Source organism: Dreissena polymorpha, chromosome 1 (genome assembly GCF_020536995.1).
Source record: "Dreissena polymorpha isolate Duluth1 chromosome 1, UMN_Dpol_1.0, whole genome shotgun sequence".
NCBI classification, from domain to species: Eukaryota; Metazoa; Mollusca; class Bivalvia; order Myida; family Dreissenidae; genus Dreissena; species Dreissena polymorpha.
The window spans coordinates 100,967,318-100,994,483 of record NC_068355.1 but is presented as its reverse complement, the minus strand read 5'-3'; the positions used below and the strand labels follow the sequence as shown (position 1 = coordinate 100,994,483).

Genomic DNA, 27,166 nt, shown 5'->3' with positions numbered 1-27,166 from the left:
TTATGTGAAACCCCTTGGCGGCGGGCGGCGGGCGGCGGGCGGAAGGCATCACTTTGTCCGGACTCTAATTCAAATTGTATTCATCCGATCTTCACCAAACTTGGTCAGCAGTTGCATCTAGTTGATATCTAGGCCAAGTTCGAATATGGGTCATGCCGGGTCAAAAACTAGGTCATAGGGTCAATAAGTGCATTTTCAAAGGGGCCACTTTGTCCGGACTCTATTTCAAATTGTATTCATCCGATCTTCACCAAACTTGGTCAGCAGTTGCATCTAGTTGATATATAGGCCAAGTTCGAATATGGGTCATGCCGGGTCAAAAACTAGGTCATAGGGTCAATTAGTGCATTTTCAACGGCGCCACTTTGTCCGGACTCTAATTCAAATTGTATTCATCCGATCTTCACCAAACTTGGTCAGCAGTTGCATCTAGTTGATATCTAGGCCAAGTTCGAATATGGGTCATGCCGGGTCAAAAACTAGGTCATAGGGTCAATAAGTGCATTTTCAAAGGGGCCACTTTGTCCGGACTCTATTTCAAATTGTATTCATCCGATCTTCACCAAACTTGGTCAGCAGTTGCATCTAGTTGATATATAGGCCAAGTTCGAATATGGGTCATGCCGGGTCAAAAACTAGGTCATAGGGTCAATTAGTGCATTTTCAACGGCGCCACTTTGTCCGGACTCTAATTCAAATTGTATTCATCCGATCTTCACCAAACTTGGTCAGTAGTTGCATCTAGTTGATATCTAGGTCAAGTTCGAATATGGGTCATGCCGGGTCAAAAACTAGGTCACAAGGTTACTTAGTGCATTTCAAGCATTTAGCATGGTGTCCGCTCTCTAATTGAAGTAGTTTGCATCTGATCATCACCTAATTTGGTCAGAAGTTGAGTCTAGATGATATGTAGATCAAATTCGAATATGGGTCATGCCGGGTCAAAAACGAGGTCACGATCGGACACATAATGAATTTCAAGCATTTAGCATGGTGCCCGCTCTCTAATTGAAGTAGTTTTCATTTGATCTTCACCAAATTTAGTCAGATGTTACATCTAAATGATATCTAGGTCAAGTTCAAATATGGGTCATGCCGGGTCAATAACTAGGTCTCGAGGTCACTTAGTGCATTTCAAGCATTAAGCATGGTGTCCAAAACCTCCGAACGGGCGTATCTTGTGACAGTTTGGCACTCTTGTTTATATTTTATAACCTCTATGTTACAGGATTTTGTAAACATTTACTTTGTATAGTAAGATGACATCATTTGCAATAAATTGTATCGCCTTGTAGTACTTACTTAGTTGTCTACAAAAACTACTTTTTTTAAATGTGCATGTGAAAAATGTAGTTAAATTTCAAGATGCTCTCATGAGCTTTGTAAGACGGTTATTTTGCAATAAATGTTAACATAATGATAACATGTATGGTATGTAAATGCATTCTACTTTAACCACAGATTAAAGTGTATGTGGATGTTGATAGAAAGGTCAAAGACAATTTTATTTCACATTTTCTTTCATTATTGGTTGTTTGTGTCATTTAGCAAATGATTTATGGAGGAATGGCAGTTATCAATGTTGCACTTTTATGGCAGACACCAGTAGTTATACATTCTGTCTGGTGGATTCAAGCTAGTGTGTTCTTTATTTGAGGTGAAACAGCATAGTTTGGTTTTTGCTATTTCAGGAAAGTTATCTGTTTTTTGTTTTCTGAAAAGGGAAATTTTTTGCACTAGTTAGAATATCTAGGTTTTAAGGAGCATTATTATGTTTGGACTTCTTAGAAAAGCGCATATTGGAAACAAGAAAATACTTCTTAAAAAGAGAATGAACTTTTATTGAAAAGGATATTTTAAGAAGTGCAGTGTTAATTTGGACGAAAAAACAAAACACTGCATGAACAGTGATGGACTTGATATTTGAAAGCAAAGTGTATTATAGAACACAAACCGCAATAGAAAGAATTACTTGGATAGGTTTGACTTTTATTATATAATTGTATATTAGACATAACTGATATTTAAATACTAGTATTATTTATTTAGATTTCAAAATAAAACCAGTGTTGTAAATAACAACACGTACAAAAGAGTTGGTCAATGAAAAAATAAAGACAAATATGGATTTATAATGGATATACTGACCACAGCATTGATCTTTAGGACTTATGGGTCTGTACATTTGCAGGAGAAGATGATGAAGGTAAAAGAGGGAGAGGAGCAGATGGAGAATACAGTCCCAGAAATAAGGGTAGGTGCATGACATAGTCATCTAATACTATCTGATTACATTGAGGGGTCTAACTCAGGTATTTTTAGTCCCCTACCGGTGAAACTGGAGAGGGACTTATGGTTTGTGTTCTGTGTGTCTGTCAGTCTGTCACACTTTCCAGGATCAATTTGTTATGTAACTTGTTAATTGTTTTGAGGACAAATTAAAAGGGCATGGGAGGTGTCAAAAATCTTCAGAAGGGCAGACAGGGCCTCGTAACAGCAGGACAGGCGCCCTTCCATTTACGCCTAGATTGACTTATGTCACATATTGCTTACAACAATGTTATGTTTCTTTGTTCAGGCAAGTATAAAATTGTTGATATATATTATATTATATATTATTTCAATCATAGATGATGTTCTTAGATGCATTGTCAGTATTTTTCTGGAAATTAAAATGAAAATTAACTTGAAAGAACCAAATCCCACTGCAGATTTAAGATATATGTGGAATAATCAGTTTCCTTTAATTGAAAGAACAAATCACTTTTTTAGTTTAAAAGGGAGATTTATTTTCAAAATTATATTTTGTGTCAAGCTTATGGTAGTAATGTTCTGAAGCTTGTTGCCATGACAACAATGTTCAGGAAAGACATTTTTCAAGCTATTGTTGAGGCAGGGTTAATGATAATGTAGAGAAGATGAGACACAGGGAAGGCATTTTATTGTAAATTTGAATTTTCCACATCCCACAATATTGGAATGTAGCTTAATGTTTGCTTCTTGAATGAATGTATTAACCCATTTATGCGTAGTGGACTCTCCTATCCTTCTAAATTGGATCAATTTATTTCCAAAATTAGGGATGTCTAGAGTATATTTATTTCTATATTTAGAATATTTCTTACAGAAATTCCTTTAAGCAGACAGCGCAGACCCTGATGAGACGCCGCATCATGCGGCATCTCATCTGGGTCTACGCTGTTTGTCAAGGCCTTTTTTTGAGACGCTAGGCATAAATGGGTTAAACTCCTGTCAAGAGGGAGTATATTGGAGTCACTCTGGTGATCAGTCTGTTAACCTGCACAGAATCTTATATGTTTGTGGCGTCAATCACTACCACATTTCTCAACATTTTAATTCAAACTTAAAATTCTACACTTTTTTCACTCAAATGGACCACGCATTCTTTATTTATGTGCCCCTGATCTGTCCATCGGTATGGCAATATCATAACTAGTTTGTGAAGCTAAATACGTCCACCTTTCTTATTCAATTTTAGAGCAACTTTATTCTTTGACAGAAGCAACAGACTGACCCGAGTAGGCATATTTATAAATTGGATATCATTAACTTAATTTTTAGCTCATCTATTTTTTGAAAAAAAATTATGAGCTATTGTCATCACCTTGGCGTCGGCGTTGGCGTTTGCGTCCGGTTAAGTTTTGCGTTTAGGTCCACTTTTCTCAGAAAGTATCAATGCTATTGCATTCAAACTTGGTACACTTACTTACTATCATGAGGGGACTGGGCAGGCAAAGTTAGATAACTCTGGCGTGCATTTTGACAGAATTATGTGCCCTTTTTATACTTAGAAAATTGAAAATTTTGGTTAAGTTTTGCGTTTAGGTCCACTTTTCTCAGTGAGTATCAATGCTATTGCATTGAAACTTGTTACACTTACTTACTATCATGAGGGGACTGGGCAGGCAAAGTTAGATAACTCTGGCATGCATTTTGACAGAATTATGTGCCCTTTTTATACTTAGAAAATTGAAAATTTTGGTTAAGTTTTGTGTTTAGGTCCATTTTATTCCTTAAGCATCAAAGCTATTGCTTTCATACTTGCAACACTTACTAACTTTCATAAGGGGACTGTGCAGGCAAAGTAATGTAACTCTGACTGGCATTTTGACAGAATTATGTGCCCTTTTTTGTACTTAGAAAATTGAAAATTTGATTAAGTTTTGTGTTTAGGTCCACTTTATTCCTACAGTATCAAAGCTATTGCTTTCATACTTGCAACACTTGTTAACTATCATAAGGGGACCGTGCAGGCAAAGTTATGTAACTCTGACTGGCATTTGGACGGAATTATGGGCCCTTTATACTTAGAAAATTGAAAATTTGGTTAAGATTTATGTTTTGGTCCACTTTACCCCTAAAGTATCATAGATATTGCTTTCATACTTGGAACACTCAAAAACTATCATAAGGGTACAGTAAAAGGACAAGTTGCATAACTCTGGTTGTCATTGTTACGGAATTATGGCCCTTTTTTGTCTTAGTAACTTTTAATATATGGTTTAATTTTGTGTTTCGATCCACTTTACTTCTTAAGTATCAAGGCTATTGCTTTCAAACTTCAAATACTTTCATGCTATCATGAGGTTACTGTACCTGGCAAGTTGAATTTTACCTTGACCTTTGAATGACCTTGACTCTCAAGGTCAAATTATTAAATTTTGCTAAAATTGCCATAACTTCTTTATTTATGATTAGATTTGATTGATACTTTGACGAAACTACTCTTACCTGACATACCACAATAGACTCCACCCAAACCGTCCCCCGTGCCCTCCCCCCCCCCTCCCCCCCACCTCCCCCTCCCCCCCCCCCTATTTTTTTTTTTTTTTTTTTTTTTTTTTAAGAATATCTCACAAATGACCACCACACCCTCACACTTTACCCACCCCCCCCACCCCAATTTTTATTTTTTTATTTATTTTTTTGTTTTTTTTTAAGATCATCTCACAAATTACCACCACACCCTCACACTATACCCGATTTTTTTTTTTTTTTTTTTTTTCGCTTTTTTGGAAGATAATGTAATAAATGTCCACAACCCCACACTATACACCCCTCTTCACTCCACCCCTCCCTCCTTTGTGATTGAAAATGAGAGTCCCTTCACCTTTAAAAAGAAAATAGATGAGCGGTCTGCACCCGCAAGGCGGTGCTCTTGTTTTATAAGTCATAATATCAAATGACATTTGTCTCTGAGCAGGACTTGAAGCCTGAGTTGCCAGTGAAGTCAGAGCCTGCAGACAGCCGTGTGAAGATGCCAGTGAAGTCAGAGCCTGCCGACAGCCGTGTGAAGAGGAAACATTCCCCAGACCCCCACAGCAAGGCCAAGAAGGTACTCCTCAGCTTCATACATGTTCTTTGGCTTCTTGAAACAGCTCAGTAGCTTAAATGGAGATTTATTGTTTAAAAACAAAAGTATGAATTATTATATTTATGCCCCCCTTCGAAGAAGAGGGGGTATATTGCTTTGCTAATGTCGGTCGGTCGGTCGGTAGGTCGGTCCGTCCGTCCACCAGGTGGTTGTCGTATGATAAGTCAAGAACGCATACGCCTAGGATCATGAAACTTCATAGGTAGATTGATCATGACTCGCAGATGACCCCTATTTTGAGGTCACTAGGTCAAAGGTAAAGGTCACGGTGACCCGAAATAGTAAAATGGTTTTCGGATGATAACTCAAGAACGCATACGCCTAGGATCATGAAACTTTATGGGTAGATTGATTATGACTTGCAGATGACCCCTATTGATTTTGAGGTCACTAGGTCAAAGGTCAAGGTCACGGTGACCCGCAATAGTAAAATGGTTTCCGGATGATAACTCAAGAATGCATACGCCTAAGATCATGAAACTTCATGGGTAGATTGATCATGAGTCGCAGATGACCCCTATTGATTTTGAGGTCACTAGGTCAAAGGTCAAGGTCACGGTGACCCGAAATAGTAAAATGGTTTCCGGATGATAACTCAAGAATGCATACACCTAGGATCATGAAACTTCATGGGTAGATTGATCATGACTCGTAGATGACCCCTATTGATTTTGAGGTCACTAGGTCAAAGGTCAAGGTCACGGTGACCCGAAATAGTAAAATGGTTTTCGGATGATAACTCAAGAATGCATATGCCTAGAATCATGAAACTTCATAGGTAGATTGATCATGACTCGCAGATGACCCCTATTGATTTTGAGGTCACAAGGTCAAAGGTCAAGGTCACGGTGACCCGAAATAGTAAAATGATTTTTGGATGATAACTCAAGAACGCTTTTGCCTAGGATCATGACACTTCATAGGAACATTGATCGTGACTCGCAGATGACCCCTATTGATTTTCAGGTCACTAGTTTATTCTGTTTTCACACTGTCCAGTAAAGAGACTTACAAATTGAATTTTTGACACATGTTAATTCATAATGATGTATAAGCCTTTGTTTCTGTGCCAGTAAATACTATGTTTATGGAAATGACGTGAGAATTCAACATTTAAAAAACCAATGTAATATGATATGTAATATTATATGGCAACAGGACAGTTGTGATTTGCTGGGTCAATTCTATTTAGCTTGACCATCCAAGCGGTTGATAGCTTTGACAAACTGGTGGTCTGAAACATTGAGAAAATGTCACGATTCACTGACAATAAATCAAACATGTAATTCTTGCTACGCAACTTGCATTTAATTTTGTCAATTCAAATTATACATAAAAATATATAATTAATTATTATCTGCTTGTTAATTGAAAAACAGCAACACAGTTTGTATGTATAAAACAATGTTAATACATAAATAGGATCAAGCATATTAAAATATCAACTTAGATTTAGTTTCCTTTACTGTACAGGATTTGTAAAGTTAGGTTAATACTTGTGTATTGAACAAAAATAACAACAGTGTAAAGAAAAGTCAAATTGGGGATGTTCTATCCAAACCCTGAGAGTTCAGATTTCCTCAAATGCCAAGTAAAGATTGTAAATTTCAACCCACTCGTCTGGTTAGTTTTCAGAGGCACATATAATTAACTTTTAGGCTTAGTGTCTCATTTGTACATGCATTACTGTATTAACTCCAAATCAACTAGTACAAGTGGTAGGCCAGTATTACATGGACTGGTGTTCACTGTTTACACAGTTTCACAACCCCATCTGATACTGGTCAGTATCTTGGCAAGTGGCCAAAGTTGGGAGTGGAATTAATGGTCTATTACATAACTGACTTCTGTGTGTGGTAAACACATGATACTGGTCATGTGGTCAAGTTGCACTTATATACATTTGCCCAATACACAACACTAGCCTTGGCTATTTTTAATCAGATTGCATTGCTATCTATGGTGGTCATTGACTAGGGGAGTTAACTGCTATAAATAACATGTTTCATTACCATTAATAAATAAAACATAACAAATTGTGTGCACGTTTCACATATTGTCAAATAAGTCAAAATGTGTGAAAGGAATCCAAAAAACAAAGACTCAATCATATAATGGATATAATTGATTAGTATAGGTCCTGATTGGTTTTTGCACTATTAATTGGATACATTTCACAGGTCATTGACATACAGTGACAAAAAACATATTCACACAATGGCTGTCAATACAACGGAGAGCCCATATGGGGGGCATGCATGTTTTACAAACAGCACTTGTTTTCTCTTTTTCTAAGACAGCTGTTATTTCTCACAGGAAATGGGACTGGTATTTATTGGTAAGGAAACAATTGCAAACAATTTGATTTAGTGGTATAAAAATGGGGTATTTTATGTGTCCCAGAGACAAATGTTCAAGCTCTTGCATCCAAGTTAATTGTGTAGTGGATGCTGTCTGCACTCATTGAACAGACCAGTAAGTTTACCAGTGGATCTCATTTGAACTATCCCAGTCAGAGGTATGGTCTGCAAAACGAAAAAGATGTGGTCTTCAGATGATGACCAATAGTCAGATTAACCAGATTCTGAATATAAAGATTTTCCCTCCCATGACAAAATGTATTGCTAAATTGTCTAGTTCCTGGAAAGTAAAAACACAATGTTGTTTAAAAAAATAAGTTAAACATGCAAAATCCCCATATCACTGATTCCACTACAAGTAACGAGTTTAAAACTAAGCACATTTGTTCATGGTAATTGTGTTATTCCAATGACAAAAATCCATAATTCCGACTATTCAGCAGAATTATGCCCCTTATTTCTGAGAAAATTCTGGTTAATGTTTGTATTTTACTCATAACCTCTGTAACTACAACTTATGATAAAATGCATCTTTACATATGTGTTTAGGGTCTTTATGAATATTATATGAACAAGAATTTCAAATTGTAACCAGTTTTTAGCTCATCTGCTGTGGTCACCTTTTGTCTGACAGGAAGAGATTTTGTGGTCAACATTTGTCTTGTTTACACTCTAGAGGCCACATTTAATGTCCAACTTCATGAAACTTGGTTAGCAGATTTGTCCCTATGATATCTTGGACGAGTTTGAAAATGGTTGAAAAACATGTCCACCAGGGGGCGTGGCATTTTCCTAATATGGCTTTATATGGCTATGGTAAATCTTGTTAACACTCTAGCAGCCACATTTATTGTCTGACCTTCATGAAAATTTGGTCAGAAGATTTGTCCCAATGAAATCTTGGACTAGTTCAAAAATGGTTCAGGAAAAACATGACTGCGAGTCGACGGAGCAGTTTTGCAAATAAGGCTAAAGTTAAACTTGTTAACACTGTAAAAGTCTCATTTTGAGTCCAATCTTCATTAACCCTTTTCCTCATAAGAAGCAAAGTGAAAATGGCTTTCGCAACCAAAATAAAACCAGAACAGCCTGCAAGTAACTTGCAGTCTGTTCAGGTTTTAAACTGTTTGCTGCTCATCAGTAACTAAGGATTGGAAATGAAGCCTTTAAAACTGAAATCTCGTAAGAAAGGTCTTTAAATAAATTCAACTTTCTATTGGACTACAAATGCGTCAAAATACATATCTAAGGGATATAGGGTTAAACTTGGTCAGATTGTGTTTTCAAATGATATCTTTGCTGAGTTCAAAAAATGGTTTTGGTCTGTTAAAAAACATGGCCACCAAGGGTTGGGGCAATTTTCCTTGCATGACGTTAGTAAAACCCTGTTTAAACTCTTAGAGGCCTCATTTATTGTCGGATCTTCATGAAACTTGGTCAGAAGAAATTTCCAAATTATATCTTGGATCTGTTAAAATATGGTTCTGGTTGGAAGAAAAACATGGCTGCCAGGGGGTGGGGCAGTTTTCCTGTAGAAAACCCTTGTTAAAACTCTAGAAGACACATTTGTTGTCCAACCTTTTTGAAACTTGGTCAGAACATTTGTTTTAATGATATCCTGGATGATTTCAAAAATAGTTCTGGTCTGTTGAAAAACATGGCCGCCAGGGGGCTTGGAAGTTATCCTTATTTGTCTAAAGTTATACCTTGTTAGCACTCTAAAATTTACATCTATAGTTAACTATTCATGAAGTTTGATCAGAACATTTGTTCTAATGATATCTTGGGCTGTACAGAACAGTTAAGTCCCTTTCTATCTCAGGTGAGCGACTTTTGCCTTTTTGAGGCCCTCTTGTTATAATAATGCAAGTCAACCTAAAGTTTGTGTGCAAGATGAAATGTACATAAGAGGTTTGTGTGCAGCAAGTAAATATCACTGAATCTGCTACAGATGTTCAATTGAAAATTCACACGTTTTGCGTCATTATGCAAGTTGACTCACCAAGGCCTATAACTCTGACTTAGTGCTCATGATGAGGTATTTTTCGTGTCCAGCTGCCAGCTCTGGGCATCTTCTGTCATTAACTTAAAGCTCCTTACCACTCAAGTAGCCACATTTAGCACTTTTATCTTGATGAATCTTGGTAAGAATATTTATATTGACGAAGTCTAGACAGAGATCAAATGTGGGCCATGAGTGTCAAAAACTAGGTAACTAGGTCTAATCTTTGGAAAACCTTGTTACCCCTCTAGAGGCCACATTGATGACTCAATCTTTACTAAACCAATTGTTAAAATGAGTAATATATCTTTGTCATATTCCAGAAACGTGACAACTCGCCTGCGCAAACCAAGGCAAACAAAACTCCGCGCCAGTCCTCAAAATCTTCAATGTCTGCCAAACCCCTTGCCTCAAATTCCATGAAGGAGTCCTCTGGCTCTTTAAAGCGCTCCAAGCGCGAGGTATATAAGCCGCTGAAATTCTATGACTTTGTGTGAATGTAATGCTTTTGTCTGAAGGAAGTGTTTTGCCTATTGATCGAAGAGATTTTGATTTACAGACTGATTGTGATACTTGGGTCCTACCATTATAAATGCTTATGTATTTGCTCTAAATGTTGAACAAAAATGCTTGTAACTTTTGATAATTTATTTCCAATTGCTAAATATATGAGAAATGGCTCATGGATGTTTGTAGTCCTGGAGCCACTTTTAGGCTGTAGGTTTGGTTGTGGTTCCTTTTTCTGAAGATATTTGGGAAGTTATTTTAGAGATAGATTCTATATAATATGTGGTTCAAAATGAGCAAAGTGCCAACAAAGTGAAGTGTACTTTTTGACACATTGTGATTAGGCTTAAAGATTAAAAATAAGGCAAAAGAAGTAGTATGAATGAACAAATTTTCATTCAAATAATTTTTTTGTTCATTTGCATGTGCATGTTTGTAGTCCGTTTTTTTTATCTATATACACCTGTATCTGTTGATAGTTCAATGCAGATTTTTATAATGAACAGTATTAGCCAGAACATGCCTTCCACATTTAAAAGATAGTGTGTCATTTTATCTTCAGTCGTATTTAGTGACATTTTTTATAACACATTATTGTAATTATACCCTTCTTCAAAGATGTTTGGGTATGCTGCTTTGTATTTATAGGACAGCAGGTCAGTCAGTAAACCTGTCTGTTTTGCGTAATATGTAGAGAATGCTAAACCTGTCTGTTTTGCATAATATGTAGAGAATGCTATGATCTAGGATCATGAAAAGTGGTAAAATGGTTACTTCTGAGAAAGAGACCTGTTGACTTTGAGGTCACTATGTCAAGGGTCAAATTCACATGCTCTTGTATCAGGCTATTTGTTTCAGCACTTTTTTATGATACCCCTTTGTTCTATAATAATTGTATTGTGTTTTTTTTAATAAAAAGAAGACACATTTGAATTTTGAGGTCATCAGGTCAAAGATTAAGGTCACACCTACCTAAAATAGTATTTGCTGGGTTCATGGGAGGAAAAAATGACAGGAATAGATTTTTTGGTCAACATGTCTAAGGTTCAAGTCAGGAGAGCTTAATATAACAGAGAATTTGTTTCTTTCACAATATCTTTAGAATGCTTTTACCTTCAATAGTTCAAATTGGTGTAGTGTACACTTTGGTGGAAAATAAGACTTACATTAAAATTAAGTTTGAGAGACAATATATCAAATTTCAATGTCACTTGGGCTTTTTATCTTGCATATAATTTTAGCTTTACCTGGAGAATTATTGGGTTGAGTTTCCTATAGGTGGGAGGGGGTCTACATGTCTTACGAACATCTCTTGTAAATTTATTATGCACATTTTTTACAATTGTCATATTCTGAATTAAACATGAAAATATCTTTATTATATTTTTTACATATATAGACAAATATTTATCTTTCCCATGTTTTCATTTGTAAAACCCCTGTTCACACACAATTTTTTTATTTAATGCTAAAATGGCATAAGTTCTTATGAAAACAAAACACCTTGTTATTTCAGTGACAACTATTTCATTTGTAAGATATACATTTGATTATGTTCATGTTCAATAGCACTTGTTGCAAATGAAATATATATATGCCAGTGTACTTTCTTGAGTTACTCCAGAGCCATCACATGCTACCATGTGTATAGAGTCTGTGAAATGCTTATTTACCAAATGTTCATTATTTGAGCAATGTCAATATTGTCTTTGGGATTTGATCGATATGACATTCATAAGAATCAATTTCTGCAAAGTTGCTATTACACGGTGCCTATACCACATGACTTTTTAAGATCTGTGTTGGGAGAATAAAGTGCGTTTGTAATATAAGGTTCCCACACTGATCTGACCTTTTCCTAACCGTTTAAGCGCGCGGTTGCACTTTACTGAAAAAATACTTATTTGTTTAAAAAAATCATGATACCTATACAAAACTCTCACGAATGAGTGGGCCCTCCACTTCATCCCATTAAAAATGGGGAAATATTTAAAAAAGACATCCTTAAAAATGTTATCTGGGTTGCTTTTTATTCTCCCGACACAGATCTTAAAAAATCACGTAGTATAGGCACCGTGTATTATGTACTGGGCCTTCAATTACTAATACACATGCAAAAATAGTCAAGCTGTAGTCAACTTTAAGATAGTTTGCTTTTGTAGTTTGATTGTTACAACAATATAAACTTTAGTCTTAAAACAAATGCCCTTCTTTAATCAAATCATTTCAAAAGTGGTTCTTTCAATTTGTTTTTATTTGAATTGTATCATTTGTTTGTATATTTGTAAACAAACTCAGGGATTATAAATTTGCTCCAATTTTCTGCAAATGTATATTACATGTAATGTTATAAAAGCTTATGTTAATAAAATTTTTTACATGTATGAAGCCTTGGGGATATAAATTGGCTTGTTTTGAAACACAGGTGGTAAGCGTGTTGCTATGATAACAGTCTTATTATATAAGAAGGAGTTCATGGAAATAGACCGAGTTCATGGAAATTGCTGCACAATTGATGACGTTATGGCTGTTAAAAGCAATGTGCCATGTTTAAGGGTCATTTTGAGTTAAATACCTTGTTATATATATACTGGTATATATATTGATAGTGTTTTTTTCAGAGAAGTTGATTTTTCGTTATAATATGATTATTTTTCATTCAAAATGATGTTTTTTATGCCTCTGGATCGAATGATTGGGGGGTATATTGCTTTTGGCCTGTCTGTCTGTCTGTCTGTCTGTCTGTCATTGTATGTGGTTGTCTGTCATTGTATGTGTCACAAACTTTAACCTTGGTTATAACTTTTGCAATATTGAAGATAGCAACTTGATATTTGGCATGCATGTGTATCTCATGAAGCTGCACATTTTGAGTGCTGAAAGGTCAAGGTCATCCTTCAAGGTCAAAGGTCAAATATATGGCTTCAAAGCGGCGCATTAGGGGGCATTGTGTTTCTGACAAACACATTTCTTGTTACTAATCAATATCATAGCCACACGCTAACTACCGATGTTATGAAGCATTAAACATGACTGCTGGGAAGCAAATACATTTTCATAAAATGGTTATAGTGCAACCTTATGAACACTCTAGATATCATATGTTTTGCCCAATTATATTGTCGGTCCGTATTAAGCGTCCGCTCTCTAATTCAAGTAGTTTTCATCCGATCTTCACCAAACTTGGTCAGAAGGTTGTATCTACATGATGTCTAGGCCAAGTTCTAACATGGGCCTTGCCAGGTCAAAAACTAGGTCACGGGGTCACTTAGTGGGTTTTAAACATTCAGCATGTTGTCCGCTCTCTAATTCAAGTAGTTTTCATCCGATCTTCACCAAACTAGGTCAGAAGTTGTATCTAGATGATGTCTAGGCCAAGTTCGAACATGGGCCTTGCCGGGTCAAAAACTAGGTCACGGGGTCACTTAGTGCGTTTTAAACATTCAGCATGTTGTCCGCTCTCTAATTCAAGTAGTTTTCATCCGATCTTCACCAAACTTGGTAAGAAGTTGTATCTAGATGATCTTAAGGCCAAGTTCGAACATGGGCCTTGCCGGGTCAAAAACTAGGTCATGGGGTCATTTAGTGCGTTTTTTATACGCCCGTCTATGACGGGACGTATTATGGTATACCCCGCGTCCGTCTGTCCGTCCGTCCGTCTGTCCGTCCGTATGTCTGTTAATGTCGTACGCTACGTCAAATATCCTTCGATGGATTTTTTTCAAATTTCAACACAATCTTAATATTGATAAACCCTGATCCCCTTTCGTTTTTGACGGAATTCTGAATTGTCGTTCCAGAGTTATGGGACTTTGTTCGTCAAAATTTCGTTATTTCATTGAATGTCCTACTGTAGCTATATAAAAATGTTAAAGTTGTTATAACTTTGGTATGCTTGGACCTAGAGTCTTGAAACTTGACATGAAGGTTGGCCAGAACTAGTAAGTAACCCCTGGACATTTCAAGGTCATTCATTTGAAGGTCAAGGTCACTGTGACCTTGAATGTAAAAATGTTAAAGTTCTTATTTCATGTTATAACTTTGGTATGCTTGTACCTAGAGTCTTCAAACTTGAAATAAAGATTGGCCAGTACTAGAAGATGACCACTGGTCATTTCAATGTCATTCATTTGAAGGTCAAGGTCACTGTGACCTTAAATGTTAAAATGTTAAAATTGTTATAACTTTGGTATGCTTGGACATAGAGTCTTCAAACTTGACATGAAGGTTTGCAAGCACACTTAGATGACCACTGGTCATTTCAAGGTCATTCATTCTAAGGTCAAGGTCACACAAGGTCACTGTGACCTTAAATGTTAAAATGTTAAAATTGTTATAACTTTGGTATGCTTGGACATAGAGTCTTAAAACTTGACATGAAGGTTTGCAAGCACACTTAGATGACCACTGGTCATTTCAAGGTCATTCATTCTAAGGTCAAGGTCACTGTGACCTTAAATGTTATTGTTGTTCATGTATCCTACCGTAGCTCAAATATCCCCCGATGGATTTTTTATACGCCCGTCTATGACGGGACGTATTATGGTATACCCCACGTCCGTCTCTCCGTCCGTCCGTCCGTCCGTCTGTTAATGTCGTACGCTACGTCAAATATCCTTTGACAGATTTTCTTCAAATTTTAACACAATCTTAATATTGATAAACCCTGATCCCCTTTCGTTTTTGACGGAATTCTGAATTGTCGTTCCAGAGTTATGGGACTTTGTTCGTCAAAATTTCGTGATTTCATTGAATGTCCTACTGTAGCTCAAATATCCTTCGATGGATTTTTTTCAAATTTCAACACAATCTTAATATTGATAAACCCTGATCCCCTTTCGTTTTTGACGGAATTCTGAATTGTAGTTCCAGAGTTATGGGACCTTGTTCTTCAAAATTTCGTGATTTCCATGCTCATGTACTTATAAAATAAACCATGTATTCAAATACAAATAAACTGAAGTAAAAAAATGATTCAAAGGGTTATTTATTACCTTACTACTTCATTGGCGAACGACGGGCGTATCATGCGCTCATGGCGCAGCTTTTATTAATATTCAGCATGGTGTCCTCTCTTTTATTCAAGTAGTTTACATCCGATCTTCACCAAACTTGGTCAGAAGTTTTATCTAGATGATCTGAAGGCCAAGTTCAAACATGGGCCATGCCAGATCAAAAACTATGTCACAGGGTAAATTAGTACGTTTTACACATTGAGCATGGTGTCCGCTATCTATTTCAAGTAGTTTAAATCCGATTTTCACCACACTTGGTCAGAAGTTGTAACTAGATGATGTGTAGGTCAAGTTCGAACATGGGCCATGCCGGGTCAAAAACTAGGTCACGGGGTCACTTAGTGTGTTTTAAACCTCACCATGTTGTCCGCTCTCTAATTCAAGTTGTTTTTATCCAATCTTCACCAAACTTGGTCAGAAGTTGTATCTTTATAATGTCTAGGGCAAGTTTGAATATGGGTCATGCCGGGTCAAAAACAAGGTCACGGGGTCACTTAGTGCGTTTTAAACATCACAATGTTGTCCGCTCTCTAATTCAAGTAGTTTTCATCCAATCTTCACCAAACTTGGTCAGAAGTTGTATCTAGATGATGTCTAGGTCAAGTATGAATATGGGTCATGCTGGGTCAAAAACTAGGTCACGGGGTATCTAAGAGCGTTTTGAACCTCACCATGTTGTCCACTCTCTAATTCAAGTAGTTTTCATCCAATCCTCACCAAACTTGGTCACAAGTTTTATCTAAATGATCTCTAGGACAAGTTTGAACATCGGCCATTCCGGGCCTAAAACTAGGTCACTGGGTCACTAAGTGCGTTTTTAACATTCAGCATGGTGTCCGCTTTCTTATTTAAGTAGTTTACATCCGATCTTCACCAAACTTGGTCAGAAGTTTTATAGAGATGATCTTAAGGCCAAGTTAGAACATGGGCCTTTCTGGGTCAAAAACTAGGTCAAGGGGTCACTTAGTGCGTTTTAAAAATTGAGCATGGTGTCTGTTGTTATTTGTGAAGACGACATGCAAAATATTACGTGTCAATGCGGCATGTGGGGGTATTCGTCACGTCTGTGACAAAGCTCTAGTTTTTACTCAAAGTGCAGGGCCCAGAGGTTTAATATGTGGTGTGCATATTGAGGTTCTCTACTAAATTAATTAAAAAATGTCCCTGTTGTCAAAACGGACCATGCTCAAGTGTGCTATCGTTCATTGTTACTACTTGCCACATGTTGCGTCGGAGAGTATGCTAAATTCCACTAACATTATTATCATAGTGGAATAAAATGGCTTCTGCAATCATCACGCAAAAATTTAGTGGTCTTTAAATTATATGTGTTCTAAGCTAGGTAAAAAGAATTATGTGTTATGTTACATGTGATGTTAAATAGTCTCATTTTAGTGAACTGTTTATATTTGATTGTTAATAATTTTTACATATTGTGAACTATTTCTAAGCTGGTCTGCAACCTATTTGCCTGATGTGATGATATTTACTAGAGTATCCTGTTAAGTTCACTGCTATGCATGAATTGGTTCATTTTAACTTTCAGAGGGTCTAGTACAAATGTAAACATCCAAAAGGCACAGGAGTGTATTTTACTTTTCTTGTTCATTTTATTGCATGATCATGTTCCTCTTCCCTATCACCACACTTTGATTTATTAAATTATTTACCTTGCTAGGTTTTCTTGTTTTATGACATATAAAAGAACTGGTGAAAGTTATTTTCATTTAAGTTCGTACCCTTATTTACTTTGATCTGTTACAGTGCATGTTATTTATGCAACATACATTAGTAATATAATTTCGGTCATATTCAAAAAAGGAAACTATTCAAAATGTTAAATCATACCTTGTTATTATAATAATTACAAAATTATCTTCATTTTGTTTCTGTTTATTTCTAGTATGTTTAAGCTTTAAGTTGTTTTTAACAATTCTAATGTTGATATTTTGTGATCGCCTTTAGTCCAGTTTTTGAAGTGGCTCATTACTAGTGCATCTTTAACACACAATAGGGGTCGCATTTATTGCAGAATCTTCATAATACTCGGTCAGAACATTTGTCTTAATGATATTTGTAATGACTCTGAAACTGGATCATGTGGGGTCAAAAGCTATGTCACTTAGTCAAAATAAAGAAAAAGCTTGTGAAGTCAAATTTGTATGTGCAATCATAATGAAACTTCCTCGCAATATTTGTGCTAATGATTTCTCCCATTAGTGAGTAAACATTTGTGCCCAATTTAAGGTTTGTGTCCATGTCATGAGGTGGAACCGTTTTCCGTATGTTGCTATCGTAAAAGAATTTGAACTTTCTAGAAATCACAGTTTTAAAATATTTAGCCCTGTTAAAAAGACATGTCTGCAAGGTTGTGGGAAAGTTTTCCTTATATAAGACTATTGAGAAACCTTGTGAACATTACATCCTCACAACTAAAAGGTTCATTGTTGTTTCAGGGTAAAGCCTTAGAGCTTTTGGTTCACTTGTTCTTCTCTTTCAGTTCTGTTAATTTGCTATGTTCTTGTTCTACTATTGTTGAATTGTTGCATAAAATTAATCACAGATGTACACCTTATCTAATCCCTTAACAGTTTACATTCCTTTCATACATTTTCATCACTAAAGTGATAACGTTTTATTGCCAGTCCATTTTATCTCGCAGACATTTTGTTACATTTAGTAAATTGCTTATTATAGAAATTATTTTCATGTTCTGTTAAAGGCAAATCAGGTCAGTTCATGGTTGGCTCTTGAGTTTTTACCATACGCATTTCTTATCAATTGACAATACAAGCCATTCATTTTATTATAGTATCATGCAAAAATGGGCTGTGTGCCATAAGACCCCAGCTTAGCCCCAAATCAGCCTGCACATTTATGCAGTCAGGAGCTTCCCTGTCCGCAAGCAAGACCACAAAGCTTGCCAGACTTTGTAGCGAGCAGGGTGTGTGATTGCTAAGGCTGGTCTGGAGTTAGGCTGGCAGCATACGGCTCTATATCCATTTTTGCATTACGTGGCTCATTAAATAGCTACTCTTCTTCATCATGTTGTTAAGATTAAACATTAATGCTAAAGTCTTGTAAGGCATTAGTTCTCTGTTTGAGCCAACTAATTCTGACTTTGTTTGTCTTTTACAGGTGGCCACTGTTCCATTTTCCTATGATTTTGACGATGACGACAAACAAATGATGGACATTTCTTCACCTTTACCAGAGAAAACCAAGGGAAAATTCAAAGGGAAGAAATCCCTCTATGTTAAAGATGCTAATCGCACGGTCTATGGAACACCTCTAGCAAAAGTAAACAAATCTGGAGACTCTTTTTCCAGCAGTATGCGTAAAAATGCTGAAAAAGTTGACCAAGAGCAGTTAAGACAAACTTTGCTTGAGCATATTGAAAAAAGAAATTTACCGAAGGTTCTGCCAAGGTTTGCCGCACGCCCTGCACCCGTTACACCACCAGACGAATATTTCTGTCAGGCCTCTGGTTCAAGGCATCCCCTGCCTTGTAAGTTATGGACCTATATCTTTTCATACTTACAGCAAAGAGATCTTTCAAACTGCCTTTTGGTCTGTCGAACATGGAACTGCTGGTGTATAAGTCCAGAACTTTGGCAAAAGATCGATCTCAGTCGCAGAAGAATTGTGCAGGCTCATCTGATTGCGTTAGTCCGCAGGCAACCTGTGGGTCTGAACCTAAACGCTGTGACAATGACCCAGAAACAGATCTGGTGGTTACTGGAGAGACTGCCCCACTTGAGAACCCTGCTGCTGTCCAAATGCAGTTGGGTGACCCTGAGTGGACTGTGCATGTCCTCCTGCCCATTACTTCACACTTTGGACATCAGCTGGGCAACAGGCCTCAATGATAAATGCTTTGAAGATTTGATTACGCCCCCTGTCGACAGGAAACCAGCAGTATTGAACATCAGTCGTCTTCACAAGTTAAAGTCATTGAATGTTTCTGGGTCTGAAATCTCTGACGCTTCACTGAGTTTGTTGACCAACCATGTTGTGAATTTGGAACATTTGAACATCAGCTACTGCACCAAGATCACAGATAGAGGTATTGAAGCTCTCGTTGGCAATGACTCTTCTTATCGAAACACATTAACAAATCTTAACATTTCTGGTTGTCGCCAATTGTCAGATGCTGCTATTGATGCGATTGGCGGTCTCACAAACTTGCAGGTTCTCTCTACATTACACTGCATCAGGATTTCTCATGAGAAGTGTTCCAGATTTAATCATATTCGGTATTTGAAGGAATTTAACTTTTGAGACAATTGAAAAAGTGAAAAGCCTTTGTAGATAAAATGTTCCGTGAAGCTGTTTTCTAGTTAAGTTCCTTCTTAAATATTTTTTCTGAAATGTTATTGACTGTGTCATGTGAAGTGACAATAACCTTACTCGTTTTTTGCTCAACAGTTTTTAGTTCAGATTAGCAAATTTGCACAATAAATGGGTTCTTGAACCTGAAATAATTATAGATGTCGGCATGTTTTAGTACTGTTATGTATTTCCATATTCATATTATATATTGTTATCTGGTTTAATTCATGAAGAACGATAATGATTGTTTAATTTTGTTTAATATCTTGCACATGTTTGTTCTGAACAATCAACTATTCTGGTGTAAATAGTTGTGTTTGAGTTTATGTTTATGTGACTTCTTCACAGATTAGCGAAATGACATTTTAAAAGATGTCCCGTAAATAGTTGTGTTTGAGTTTATGTTTAATGGGATTTCTTCACAGATTAGCGAAATGACATTTTAAAAGATGTTCCCCATTATATATATATAATGACTACAAAATGCAATAGAAATATGGTTTTGTTTACAGATAATCATAAATGTGGGATCATAATGGATGAAATTATAATGTGTTTATAACTAAGTGTATCCTAGTAGAAAACTTCACAAATCACATGTTTATGATAGTGTTGCATCAAAATAAATGCTTTTGTTTGTCTCCTTGGAGTGGGTGGCATTAATAACGGCACTTGTTCATCTGAATGTACATCCGACCTTAAATCCCAAAGCTTTTGTTTTCAATCTCTGATGACCATAACAATTAATGTTAACCCTTACAGTGCTGGAACTGAATTTTGAAGGCCTTTGCAAACAGTTTGGATCCAGATGAGACGCCACAGAATGTGGCGTCTCATCTGGATCCAAACTGTTTGCTATTCTGATAGTATTCATTGGAAAAAAAATCGAAGAAAATGCTAATTTTAGACATTCAGCAGACGACATTTTAGCAGACAAGAAATTTCCCAGCATGCAAAGGGTTAATAGCTACCCATTCAGCTACTATAATGTGAAGATGTAAATAAGTCATCTGGGATAACGTGTTCATTCATAAATGTAAATGTACATAGTCATGTTATTTTGTTGCATAAATAATATTTCTGTTTGTTGTACACATTTGGTGGATTGTTTAAGTCATACTTTCATCTTAATAAAGTCTTGTTCTTGTTTAGAGGTTTATACTGTCAAAATGCCCAAAATAACTTCCTACCATAATAATCAACATGACGACACCAGCATCAAGCGTAAGAAGTAATCTCTTCTTAACTCTTTCAGTGCTGGAACCACATTTTGAAGGCCTTTGCAAATAGTTTGGATCTAGATGAGAGGCCACAGAACAGGGCGTCTCATCAGGATTCAAACTGTTTGCTATTCTGATAGTATTCTTTGAAAAAAAATGAAGAAAATGCTGATTTTAGAAATTCAGCAGACGACATTTTAGCAGACGACAAATTTCCCAGCATGCAAAGGGTTAAATATTGTAGCTTATGGGCACCAAAACTATATCAGTACATACAAAATTGCAGGGGTTTTGACTAAAACAATGAGGTTTGATTAATAGGTAGCTCTTCTGTCTGTAAACAATTAAATGTGTATATGTTTCATGTTCGAAAGAGCATGTTGCAAAATATATATCAAACAGTACATGACTCTGGTTTTCAAATTTGTTGGATTTGATGTCACTCAATCAGTGAGTGTGATACAACACCCTTGATCACCACAGTAGTGTGATATTCTATTTTTGTCCCCTACCGGTGAAACCGGAGGGGACTTATGGTTGCACTCCGTCTGTCAGTCTGTCTGTCAGTCAGTCAGTCCGTCACACTTTTCTGGATCCTGCGATAACTTTAAAAGTTCTTAATATTTTTTCATGAAACTTGAAACATGGATAGATGGCAATATGGAGATTATGATGCACATCATTTCATTTTGTGCCTACGTCAAAAATTATGGTTGTTATGGCATATATATAATATAAAAAAAGCAACAACGTTTTTTACTCACAATGGTGGAGTTTCACCGGTAGGGGACCATATTGCTTGGCAATCTCATGTCTATATTCCTTCTTATAAAGTTATTTCCCTATTGAAGCTCGTTACATAAGGATATTTACAATACATTACATGTTAAGATATTCCCCCTTTCCAGTGTTTGAAAACAGTCTCATATCTTACTCTGCAAAGTATGAAATTGCTATCCAGATGCAAGTATTTATTGTGGAAAAAAATTATCAGTATTTTAGTAAGAACATATTATAATAAATTATTGTAGGCTTAAAAACGTGTTATACTATACTTATTTCCTCCAGAGGAATAGGAATGAGGAGAATGTTATTAAAATGGGAATACCAATGTTGCTTCATCTATTTCAAGTTTCAACTTCAATTATTTGCAAAAGCACAATTTATTAACATATGACTCCAGAAAATGTGTTTACGTCTACTAAACGTAGTGTCACTCTTTGGACATATTTAAATTGTTTTATGTTCATAGCTACCAATTGTGGCATATCATGGAATTTTCGGTTTCGACTTGCTGCATTTTCCAATTGACAACTGGTGTTGTATCTTCCATAGATAAAAAGGAATTTCACTGGGCAACATTTTGTAATGACATCATTGTGTGAAGCTTAAAGTAGAACTAGGCAAAACCAAAAATAAAAAATTAGAAACTTAGAAACTTTAATTAACCTTAAGAGTCTGAGGATACTAATGTTGATCCACAGTTTTTAAGATAATGCCCGGCAATTCGTTACCCAATAACATGTTAAGTATATTAAGGTGTAAAGCTTTAGTAGATAGTCTTGAGTTGACAAAAGGTTGAGTTGCTTGTCATATTCATGTACAAACTTTTACATCAACAATACAGTAATTGAGCTATAGGAAATTCTTGTTAAATATGCATCAAGTCAAATAGCTAGATTACCAAATGCAAATATAGAAATGTGATTTTCAAAAAATATTGTGTATCTTGTAACTTTTATGCCATGTATTTTTCATTTTTCACACAAAAACGACACAAATATTCAGTCCAGTAAGCCCCCTTTTATTGTTTAACCCTTTCAGCGCTGGAACCGAATTTTAAAGGCCTTTGCAAACAGTTTGGATCCAGATGAGACGCCACAAAACGTGGTGTCTCATCAGGATCCAAACTGTTTGCTATTCTGATAGTATTCTTTGAAAAAAATCAAAGAAAATGCTTTTTTAGAAATTCAGCAGACAACATTTTAGCAGACTACAAATTTCCCAGCATGCAAAGGGTTAAAAGTGTATTTCATTCAAATGTCTACAGTTAACCTTCTCACTCTTTTCCTGAATAACATGTTTTTCAAGAACCAAGTGCACATACTTGTGCCAGTATTTAAAAGAAGCGCTGAAGGCACAGAAGTTGTTTGCTATTGCATAATCTTAGATGCAAGTCATTTTTCAAAATTAGGTTATAGGTTATAGCTTTTTAAATCGCAAGTTGAAAATGAACACAACCCATTTAACTTAATAAAGAGTGTGTCTTAATGTACAGGTTGAGATTTGTGTGCACTGTTTATTGTCATTTTTAGGTTATAGAGATTACTCAGACAGAATAACAACATGTCCCTTTTTTGACGTTCTGAAAGCATAGAAAATATTATGAAAATTGCTTAATGAGAGACAGTTACACAAATGAATACATTTTAATATTTCATAGGCTGATTCGAGAGAAATCCAATGAACTTTGGCTACATCACTTTGTCTGTGCACAGTATTAAATTTATGTTACACTGTTCAGTATACGGAATTCTGGACTACTTCTGCATGTTCAAACAACGCATGGACTCAAATTGTAGCTGTCATAATTACGCTTTAAAATCCATCTCGCAGAATTTAAGGTCCTGTAATCGATCACTTAAACTTTTCCCACTTAGAAGCAAAGTCAAAATGGCTATTTGCAAACAGCATAAAAACCAAAACAGCCTGCGAGTAACTCGCAGTCTGTTCAGGGTTTTATGCTGTTTGCTGCTCATCAGTATCTTAGGGTTGGAAATGAAGCCTTTAAAACTTGAATCTAGTAAGAAAGGTCTTTAATTAAAAACTTTCTAAGGGACTACAAAGGTGTGAAAATACGTATCTAAGTGGTAAAGGGTTAAACGTCAGGAGAAGACATAATTGACTAGTATTAGTGTAAGAGGAAAATAAATTAATTGTTTAACCACAAATGTTTGCTGTACTCTGTCAGCAAGTTTGGAAATTGTTCCTGAATGCCTGAATATGTTTGGTATATTTGCTATTATGATTTTAATTTTATATTAAAAAGTATTGTGCTTAAATGTGCCATTTACAATTAGCAAGAGATTTGTAAAGACCCATATCATGCGAAAATGGGTCTTAAGTCATATGCATCCATCCTAGGTATAGCCCACTCAGCCTGCGCATCTCTCAGTCTGGTCAGGAGATACATAAAGAAGACCATAAAACCTGGAGTGATTTTTGAGCAGACAGCATCGACTCTGACAAGCATTGGGCAAATGCACAGGTTCACTGGTTGACATTTAGTGAACTTCTAGGGTTACAAGTAATTAATCAACAACAAAGTACATGTCAATAGCGCTGTCTTTTTAAATACCTCTTTCGTGAGTGAAAAGGATTGCTTGAGCCAAGCAGGCCGAAAAGCCATAAGACCCATTTTTGCAGGCTATGAAAGTGGGATTTGAATGTATCGAAAGAAAACTGTATGTTATATTAACATACTATAAATTTCTATGTTGAGAAATGAACTCATAATAAGCCATATTATATATATGTTCACACATATGGTGTGAACTTTCATAGCATAATTTTTATCTACTAACACTTGTGTGGTTTGAAATCAAAGCACTGAAGTCCTTTGCTATTACATAATCTTAGACGCAACTCATTTTCAAAATAAGGTTATAGCTATTTTATTGCAAGTTTGAAATAAACACAACCCATTAAAATTTATTAAGTGTGTTTTATTGCACAGGACGAGATGTGTGTGCACTGTTTATCATCCTATTTATGTTATAAAGATAACTTAGACGAAAAACAACAGTATGTAGTTGTTTTAGACGTCCTGGAAGCAAAGAAAATATGATGAAAATAGTCTAATGAAAACCAGTTAATATAAAATAAAATTTGCATTCACCATCATATTAAATGATAATTGTTGGAATATAAAATACCTATCACACTAAGAATATGATTTCATGACAAATTCTGTTTACAAAACTTTTTTGCCATCATATACAAATTTAAAATGTACAATAAACCTTAAATGACCTTCACATAACTCCAGCAGACACGAATGCATACATTCAAAGATTTCATAGGCCGATTCAAGAGATATTCTCTGAGCTATGGCTATATCACTGTGTCTTCGCACAGCGTAAAGGATGTAACATTGTTCAGTGTAAGGAATTCCTGATTACTCTCTGCATGTTCAAACGACACATAGACACAAACAAGTTACAATTACGCGATAAAATCCATCTCCCAAAATTTCAGGGTCTGTACTGGGTCGCTAAATCGTCAGGGGAAGAAATAATTGACTATCGATAAGCACAGTTTTGCTTTCAAGATGATAAAACAAAGACTACCAAAATGGTATAGGGTCACGACAAGAGGGAAATCGTTTCATTATCTAAAGCACAAATGTTTGCCGTACTCTGTAAGAAAGTCTGGAAATTGTTCCTAAACGCCTGAAAAGTAAACCTTAATTTGCCAGTTTGCTATATTTGATGTTTTGAGAATAATTTTATATGAAAAGCATTGTGTTACAATGTGCCATTGGCATTTACCTTAAAAGCAACCATCTGGTTCATAAACTTTATTGAACATCTTATGATAGGTTCTCTTTTTTGTCAAGGCAACCTACATTAATCACGCTCTTATTTTTTATCACTTATTGCATACTTGTGAAGGATCTAAGTCAATATTTCAAACACGAACGAAAAGTCATTTTTCTATGTCCCCTGTTGGTTCAGTTTGCTCAGTGAAACAATAATGGGGAGTTTTAAATCTACTGTATGAATTTTTTTTATCTGATTTTCTTCCAGCCCTTACATATGTACATTGGTTGTAAATAATTGGCAGAAGATAAACATCCGAAAGTACATGCATCTGTCATTTATACAGCTCAAAGCACAAGAGTTTCTTATAACTCCCACATCATGGTAAGCTTCCAGCAAATGACAACAACAATATTACTTCAATATAAATGAGGTCTCTGGGGAAAAATGGCCTACTGCATGTTCATTGTGTTGTCCCAGATTAGCCTTGGCAGTCCGCACAGGCTAATCAGGGATGACACTGTCTGCCTAGACTAGATTTTGGTTTAATGGATACTTCCTTTGCAAAAATCCATTTAAGTGAAAAGTATTGTCTGCACAGGCTAATCTGAGTTGCCAATCTACGCATATACAACAAGGTATTGTCTGCACAGGCTAATCTGAGTTGCCACTCTACGCATATACAATAAGGTATTGTCTGCACAGGCTAATCTGAGTTGCCAATCTACGCATATACAACAAGGTATTGTCTGCACAGGCTAATCTGAGTTGCCACTCTACGCATATACAATAAGGTATTGTCTGCACAGGCTAATCTGAGTTGCCAATCTACGCATATACAACAAGGTATTGTCTGCACAGGCTAATCTGAGTTGCCACTCTACAGTATTGTCTGCACAGGCTAATCTGAGTTGCCACTCTACGCATATACAACAAGTATTGTCTGCACAGGCTAATCTGAGTTGCCACTCTACGCATATACAATAAGGTATTGTCTGCACAGGCTAATCTGAGTTGCCACTTTACGCATATACAATAAGGTATTGTCTGCACAGGCTAATCTGAGTTGCCACTCTACAGTATTGTCTGCACAGGCTAATCTGAGTTGCCACTCTACGCATATACAACAAGTATTGTCTGCACAGGCTAATCTGAGTTGCCACTCTACGCATATACAATAAGGTATTGTCTGCACAGGCTAATCTGAGTTGCCACTCTACAGTATTGTCTGCACAGGCTAATCTGAGTTGCCACTCTACAGTATTGTCTGCACAGGCTTATCTGAGTTGCCACTCTACAGTATTGTCTGCACAGGCTAATCTGAGTTTCCACTCTACAGTATTGTCTGCACAGGCTAATCTGAGTTGCCACTCTACAGTATTGTCTGCACAGGCTAATCTGAGTTGCCACTCTACAGTATTGTCTGCACAGGCTAATCTGAGTTGCCACTCTACAGTATTGTCTGCACAGGCTAATCTGAGTTGCCACTCTACAGTATTGTCTGCACAGGCTAATCTGAGTTGCCACTCTACAGTATTGTCTGCACAGGCTAATCTGAGTTGCCACTCTACAGTATTGTCTGCACAGGCTAATCTGAGTTGTCACTCTACAGTATTGTCTGCACAGGCTAATCTGAGTTGCCACTCTACAGTATTGTCTGCACAGGCTAATCTGAGTTGCCACTCTACAGTATTGTCTGCACAGGCTAATCTGAGTTGTCACTCTACAGTATTGTCTGCACAGGCTAATCTGAGTTGCCACTCTACAGTATTGTCTGCACAGGCTAATCTGAGT

General features: G+C 36.3%; 1 protein-coding gene and 1 long non-coding RNA gene across 2 annotated transcripts in view; both read left to right on the top strand.

Annotated features, from left to right (window-relative positions):
• LOC127842802 (lysine-specific demethylase 2A-like) overlaps nucleotides 1-19,919 on the top strand; it is a 69,198-nt gene extending 49,279 nt beyond the window's left edge. Inside the window, exons 18-21 of the mRNA XM_052372528.1 lie at nucleotides 2,192-2,254; nucleotides 5,225-5,356; nucleotides 10,081-10,218; nucleotides 18,418-19,919. Coding sequence (XP_052228488.1) covers nucleotides 2,192-2,254; nucleotides 5,225-5,356; nucleotides 10,081-10,218; nucleotides 18,418-19,560 — 1,476 coding nt within the window. The 3' untranslated portion in view covers nucleotides 19,561-19,919. The remainder of the gene's footprint in view (nucleotides 1-2,191; nucleotides 2,255-5,224; nucleotides 5,357-10,080; nucleotides 10,219-18,417) is intronic.
• Nucleotides 13,852-15,238, top strand: LOC127842854 (uncharacterized). The gene is made up of 2 exons (XR_008031923.1): nucleotides 13,852-14,551; nucleotides 14,707-15,238. It is a non-coding gene; the product is annotated as an uncharacterized LOC127842854 (long non-coding RNA).
• Nucleotides 19,920-27,166: the final 7,247 nt, after the last annotated feature.